Genomic DNA, 7,447 nt, shown 5'->3' with positions numbered 1-7,447 from the left:
GCTGAAGCTCAAGAGGTAGAGTGGGTCGTCCAGTATCCGGAGGGTCACTGGTTTGATTCCCCGGCTCCCCTGGCTGCATGTTGAAGTATCCTTGAGCAAGATACTAAACCCCAAATTGGTCCTGATGAACAGATCTGCCATGTGCTTGAATGTGTGAATGTGAAGCACTTTGAGCGGTCAGTAGACTAGAAAAGCGCTATAGACTTCAATATGTTGATGAGGGCAACACCAATTACATAAACCTCATTTATTTTGGATTACATAGAAAGAATACACTTTAATTCACAGGTAGATAAAACTCATTTCCTTTGCTAATAAAGTAAACAACAGTAGAAAGAAGCAAAAACAAAAAAAGGACAACAAATACAATATTTTATACCTTACTTTATGACCAAAAAATGGCAGACACTGGAATCTGTAGTTGCCACTGGAAATGTTTGTCTGACTCTCAATTGACGTACATACTAGTTTAATGGCATATGGTTATACTTTGTTTATACTTGCTTTGTATTCTCACATCATAATTACAACAGCCACTGTCACTTAGTTTCTTTTTAAATGCATGGGAGCAAACCAAGAGACAGAAAGAAAGTCTGCAGCAGCTACAGTTGCACAGATGCTAAAAAACCAAATTCATTGTCATTTCCATCCAGAACAATTTGCCCTGTAATTCTAAAAGAGATTTTTTTTTTGCCTCGGACTGCAGAAACCCTTGATTGGTGTCCACAGTCTTTGTGGGTACTCTTAAAAAGCTACTGTAGAGAGTGCCCCATCCCCCCCCATTGTTATCACACTGATTCAGTCCGTAGGAGGCCTAGTAATGACTAAATGGTGCAGACTCCTTCAACTCATGGTACCCCTGGTGGTTTGGCTCTGTGAAGAGACAGAGAGGTCAGTTAGAACTAGTAAGTACCACAAATCTCTCTCTCTCTTTTAGAAATACAGGCAGTTCAGTTTGGTTCCAAAAAGAAAGAACAAAAGCAAAACAGTGACAGACAGTAAAGAGAAAGAACATGACTAAACAATGTTTAAATTCACTGCCAACAGCTGCAAATGTTTCTCAAACTGCATTTGGATACTACCCTACTCTGTATTCAGTGGCTGTTCAGTGAGAACTGCTTATGCTACCTTATATTTAAAGCACTTGCTTTACATTCTCAGAGCCTGTTGTCTGGAGGTCACTTAATAATTTTCTGCACATCCCAAATGATGTAAACAAATATAGCCACTAGCAGAATACGTTTGAGTGTGTAAATAAATGTTACGGTACCAAGACTCATATTCTCCTCCACAAGAGGCCTCTTCTCGCTGCAGTTTACCACTCTTCCCTGCGCTGCTCCCAGAATAGTCATGATGTCCACTAGGCTGAGCTTCCCTTCCTCCTTGGCCTCCTCCACCTCTCCTGCCAGCTCCATTGCAGCCTCTTCACGCTCTTCCATCTCCTCTTGGGTCAGCATTGCATTCAAACCCTGCCCTGCGGTGGTTGTGCCCACTTGTGGTGGCGCCAGTGAGCACAACGCCCTCACCTGCCCATAGGACTTCAGGTGTGCTACGTTGGCCCGCAAGAAGAGCAGAAGGACATTGAGGTCATTCAGTGGGCAGCCTAAACTACGCTGGCTGATTACATCCAGTGCTGGGAGGACCTCGTAGACAGAGATAAAGGTGGTGTCCCAAACAAAGAGCCGGATCAGGCTGAAGAGGACTATAGGACCCAGCAGGACGTAGATGGCACCGTTGGCCACACTTATCACTTGAAAAACCAATTGGCCAATCATTTTACACTGGACCAATTCAGGAACCCAGTTCTGATCCCGCAGCATGCCCGTGCGGACGAAGCAGCTGAACTCGTCCTGCAGGAAGGCGGAGAGGTGGAAGTAGGCCAGGTAGAGACAGGCAGCAGTCATGAAGGTCAGGAGGAGGAAGCCCCGCAAGAAAAGCATGCTAACGAGGAAGTAGGAGTTTTGTTTGCACTTCATGTATCTCTCCAGTAGAGGGTACTCAAAGTATCGCTTCTTCTTGGCCCTGCAATTGGATAAGGAGAAGAATCTCAGCATCATGTTCTTCGTGTTCAAACAGCTGCACACATTCCCAGCTGGGAACACCCCAACCCAACCACAATCTCGTATTTGGCTACGAGGAACTGCCCACCAAGGAGGTGAAATTTGCAAGGATATATTAATGGTAGTTGCTGAGGGAGAGGAAAATATAACTCTTAACTTCCCCAAAGAACATTTTCTCAGTCGATCAAGACATTCAAAATAACAGCACAAGATCACTTCTGTAACCTTTAAGCAATAATTCACACTGGAAGATAAAGTTTAATTTAGCGAGATGTGTTCTGCTTTGGAGACAAATCAACACTTATAAAATGGGGTGAATCAAAACATATATAGGTATATGGAATTTTTTTTTTAAATGGACACAAAGAGGAATGAATATTCCTGCTACAATCCAACAGTAGCTGGTGTCTTACCTTTGCAGTTCGGCCTGAAATGTGAGGGGGTTCTTAGTGTTCTGGCGCATGTCCAAAATGTTCTGGGCCAGTCGGATGGAGCGGTTGTACGACTTGTCCAGTTCGTCAATAATGAAGAGCAGGTCTGAGGCCAGCGAGGGCATGACGAGCTGGCGCCAGATCAGAGCCGGCAGGTACATCAAGACGGCCATGGCCATAAGAGAGTACGGGAACATCTGGACGGACAATGAGAGGAAAGGGTGACGGAGTGGATGGCAGGAAAAAGTTAAAAGAAGCAGATGAGTCACATAAACAATGGCCTCACAACCCAGTATTACAAATGAACACATAAATGGAGAACTACTTTTTTGTGATTGGGCCTTTAATGTCTACTTGGGTCTGAATACTTTGCAAATGTTTGAGCAACAAAAAGATAATCTGCCTCTTATTGAGCGGTATGCAGCCATTAGGAAAAAAAACACATCAACTCACATCACAGAGAACAGCAGTTTAACATTGACAGCCCCTCTAGGTGAGAATTAAGAGTTATGCAGTCTTGATGAGAATCTCTCAACTTACTTTGTGTACCCAGAGTGAGCGCTCCTCAAAGTTCCCGTTGCTATCGAATTCATGATGCATGAGAGAGTCCCAGCAGTACGTGTCTACATAGCTGGCCTGCTTGATGGTGAAATTGCTGGGAGGGAAACAGCTGATCTGAGGCCCTGCAGAATAAACAAATGTTGATCTATAACATTATCGCGAATATGTGGAATTATTTTCTGGAGCTTCCTCTGATCATACTTTATCAATTTACCTGTAAGCTGTCTCGAAGCATTTACTCTCTCTCTCTCTCTCTCTCTCTCTCTCTCTCTCTCTCTCTCTCTCCCTCTCTCTCCCTCTCTCTCTCTCTCTCTCTCTCTCTCACACACACACACACACACACACACACACAGTATTGCAGGTCCAATACCAGACATGGGAGCTTCTGCATGCCCTTTTCTTTTCAGTTCTTTACAGAATTCACTGAACAAATCATATGTTTACAAATGGCAACCTGGCATTTAAAAACCCTGGGTGACTCCATCGGGCCCCTCCACCTTATATTTAGTTCACCTTGATATAACCACATGTAGTCTAACCACTTGAATTTATGCTCTGCACCCATCTGTCATTTCCAAAGGATGCCCCACCCTTAAACAGAGAGCTTGGGAAGAACACACGGAGGGTGTGCCCCACCTATTTCTGAGCCTTGCAACAGAAACATGGAGGATCTATTTTTTACAAGCCGCCTCCACATCTGCCCAGCTGTAAGTAGTAACATACTGTCTGTAATTTACTGTCAGGATGTGATTTCATCTGCCAGTCCCACTCATTATAGGCAACCATTACATGGTCCAATTATACGCGTTTGTGTGTGTAATTAATCAACCACATTCTAACATATTGATAGTGACACCTAAAATATAATTATGGCAGCTGTGGTTATGATGGAGTATATTCATTTTAAAAGTGACCTTGTATAGATATTTACAGAAAGAGGAAAGTACAGCCTGTATTTTTAGATTGACACAGAACTCAAACTTAACATGTGTATGTTGGTAGGTTAGCCATTTTAATTTTTTACTTTGATATTATTTCATATATAGCAGGTGAAAGCAAGACCATTCTTCTGCTTTCACCTAATCATGAAGACAGCTGCATTTTTCAAAACAGTGCACACGACATTTATAATAAATTTTGGGCTAATTTTGCAGTGACATACAGCATATTAAAACCCTACAGAGTGTGGCAGGGATGACGTATTTTTGTAGGCTAACCCGAAAGTTAGCATCACTTTGGTTCCCTCGACAAAAAGCCTTTGGAAATTTTCTATTTTGGATTACTGCAGAAAATAAGCTCTGTGGAAAACACCAGTTTATGATATGACACATTTTGTTCGGCAAGATAATTGTCACAGATGAACACCACGTTGATGATTTTTAAAATGTAATTGCAATCACCACAAGTAAAAGGCTAACGTTAGGGTATGAACAAATTACATCCCGATTGCATGAATTCAATGTCCCCACCACTAAGCTTCATACTACACTAAACTATACACACTTTACTGTAAATTGATCAATCTACAAGTTGAAAAGTTAGAGTAAGAATACTTTGCAGCTATAGTTGACCTGTTAAGACAGACCGAGAGTCTCATTTAGCCACTTGTTAGCAGCTGCCTTCTTTTTATAATTCAAATATGAGGTATTTACCAACACATTTTATTTTGTAGAAAAAAAAAAGGTCAAGAAAAGGTCTTAAGTTTGTGTCAGCCACAGACCTTATTTCAGGCATTTAACCGAAAACCCATTCAAAAATCCAGTGACTTAGAGAGGGAATTGGAAGTGCAAAAAAACATATTTGTGGGTTTTAGGACTCATTCCTACAGCACTCTTTTTTGAATTAAAAGTAGATTTATTTGGAGGCTCATCCATGATTTGCAGCTGCATAGTGAAATGTTAAACAGTAAACAGTATATCTTTTCTATTAAGGTTTTTTAAAGCTGTCGATCACTTTCTCTGTCCCCAAAGCTGTCAATTCACAACCCCCTGAAGAAATCACGGTGGAGCAATTCATATAACGTGCTTTCAGCTTAACATAAAATAAGTCAGTGTTAACTGATTTTAATGTGATTGGTACCTTTTTGTGACTTGTTACCAAATGAGCCAAGAGAACACAATGCTGCTGGTCTTTTGCTTTTAGGGCTTCCCAAGAAATCAACCTTAACATTGCTGAACTCTATAATGATGGGATCCTTGCTGGTACTTGCTTAGGTTTAAGTTACGCTGAGTATTACAGTTATAATACTAACTAACATCATTGTATGTTCTTGTCCTGCTAACTGTGGGAATCTATTTTTCCACTGTTAGTGCATGTGTGGGCGCATGTGTTGACAAGTCATCCTAAATACAAAACAAAAGCGTGCCTTTGCATGAAATCTTACAAAATATTCTCTCCCTCAGCTTCCCACCCCTGTGAGCCATTTAGCAAAGTGAGGGAACCTAAATTTCTGTCACTGCTCCTGTCTCCTACTCCCACTCCCCAATTAACACTGGCAGATCATCCCCACATTTGTGCTTTGTACAAGAATTCTTGGCTGAGAGTCCAGGTGCAAGGAAACCAGACTCCAGACAGCAGCGCAATCAAGAACTGTTGTGAAACTGACAGCCCAGCAGATAGGCAGCCAAGATCCATCAGTTGAGCCGCATACCCCGGCACCACATCATGTTCTACGCCCCCCCTCTGGTTAATCAACATATCCTCTCATTTGACTCAAATCGGGGGGAGCTGCCACAGAAGAACTTCGCCTTGTAATTACAGCGTGCCAGCGTTAGTGAATGCTGCTCTCAATCATCCCCCATGGCAATTAGCATCAGGAGCACCAGGCTGATTGCAGACCAGCTCAGAAGAGACAACGTTTAGTTCAAAGTCAAGGGAGTCAGCCTCCTCAGCAAAAGTCTTATGCTGTAGACTTGCCACGTATACTTTAGATTGTCAGCATTGCTTTTTGTGTTCTACAAATGATCACTGGCAGACAGGTTGTTGGCATGTTTCATATGAAAACTAACAAATTTGATTCAAAACTTGTTTTTTTCCACTCATGACAGAAAATGAAACACCACAACAGTCAAAGGTTTGAATGGAGTTGGAGCCAGTTGTGGTTCTGTGTTTTTAGTAATTTTGTGTTGCCATGTTATTGTTGTTGTTGTCGTATCTATTATGCTCAGAAGGTCTTAATGGAGTCAGCACTTAATGTGTTCCTTTTATGATAGGTGTTTAAATGTTTTGTTGTCTCCCTCTTGCTTCACAGCACCCTAATTTGGTTAAGGAAAGTGCAGTGTAATTACAGCTCTCATTGTTATTGCTCTTGATATTTAGTTTAGTCAAGTAGGAATTGTCAGGGATGAGGAGGGTGCCAAGATGAAAGCCTTCTAAGAAAGAGCACAGATATGCTCACTGTCACAGTTCAGGACTTTTAACTCAGCTTCACTCCTTTGTCTGGACCTGCGTGTTAACTTTGAATTAAATACCCAGTGCCACAGGAATAATGAGTGTCTTTATATTAGTATGTATGATATTCCTCAACTAAATGCAGTTTAGCAGGTAAATAATGAGAAATTCAAGGACAAACAGAAGACAATTACTTTCAGAGGACACTGCATAAAAATGCAGTTGAAACGCAGACAGTCCACAAAGCCAAAGCACAACCACAGAATAAAAGAAAAAGCACTCAGGAACATGGGGTGTAATTATGGACAAAAGCAAGTGGAGCACAAAAAAATGTCCTATCATAGATTTATAAAAAGGATAGGGACAGAGCGTTGCTCACCCAGGGAGATCTCGCGGGCGAAGGCCATGCACACCAGCATCAGCGGGAGTCCGACAGACACAAATTTGATGACCTTGTCCAGAGGAAGCTCCAGCTCCAGGTGGTGGATCCGGTTTATCCCGGGGCCGTCCTGCAGCAGGGCATCAGATAGCATGGCCTTGGCCGCCGCCTGGGCGATGGACATTTTGAACACCTACCCAGTGATAAGAAAAAGGTTTATTTTTTTTGACACAGTGAAGATATCGTGTGCTCTCACTGCTGTAAGAACAAAACAGAGTCATGACCTTTGTCACATGTCACTGCTTTTCTTTCTCTATCTTATGTTCGCTGTCATTCTTCACAACATGTGATACTGTAGAATAAGCTAGCATGCCTATTAATGCACAGTAACAGGACAGAACCTCTCAAGTACTGGATTGTTTTTTCCAATAAGCGGAAATGTCCTTAACATATAATGAAGCTATAACAACTTACCTTAAGTCTTCCAGCTTTCTTAGGTGATACTATTAGAAATACGTTTGCAGTGTGTTCCTCTAAAGGCCAGCGCTGTGTTGGAAAGCTTCTTAAGTATTCAGGGAGGGCCTCTGTAAATGAGAGGTTGGATTTGGGCTGGACCAGGCCGAGCC

General features: G+C 42.1%; 1 protein-coding gene across 2 annotated transcripts; it reads right to left on the bottom strand.

Moving 5' to 3' along the window:
* Positions 1-814: 814 nt before the first annotated feature.
* LOC141007435 (pannexin-3-like) lies at positions 815-7,005 on the bottom strand. Of its 2 annotated transcripts, XM_073479802.1 has the most exons (5): positions 6,822-7,005; positions 3,032-3,174; positions 2,474-2,688; positions 1,271-2,022; positions 815-873 (listed from the first exon to the last, which is right to left on the bottom strand). In XM_073479802.1, exons 1-5 carry the CDS (start codon positions 7,003-7,005, stop codon positions 815-817), a joined length of 1,353 nt encoding a protein of 450 aa, XP_073335903.1. The 2 variants fall into 2 exon arrangements, with proteins under 2 accessions (XP_073335903.1, XP_073335902.1); XM_073479801.1 differs by lacking the exon at positions 815-873 and having other exon boundaries at positions 1,179-2,022.
* Positions 7,006-7,447: the final 442 nt, after the last annotated feature.

Source organism: Pagrus major, chromosome 13 (assembly GCF_040436345.1).
Source record: "Pagrus major chromosome 13, Pma_NU_1.0".
Taxonomy (NCBI): domain Eukaryota; kingdom Metazoa; phylum Chordata; class Actinopteri; order Spariformes; family Sparidae; genus Pagrus; species Pagrus major.
The sequence above is the reverse complement of the archived record's forward strand: the minus strand, read 5'-3'. Positions and strand labels throughout refer to the sequence as shown.

What these genes read in the sequence shown, in the direction of transcription:
- LOC141007435 (XM_073479801.1), bottom strand. Translation starts at nt 7,005, where the DNA reads ATGTCCATCGCCCAGGCGGCGGCCAAGGCCATGCTATCTGATGCCCTG. An exon ending in CGCCCGCGAGATCTCCCTGG is followed by an intron (nt 3,175 to 6,821) that starts GTGAGCAACGCT and finishes TTTATTCTGCAG; the next exon opens with GGCCTCAGATCAGCTGTTTC. An exon ending in TTTCAGGCCGAACTGCAAAG is followed by an intron (nt 2,023 to 2,473) that starts GTAAGACACCAG and finishes ATCCAATTGCAG; the next exon opens with GGCCAAGAAGAAGCGATACT.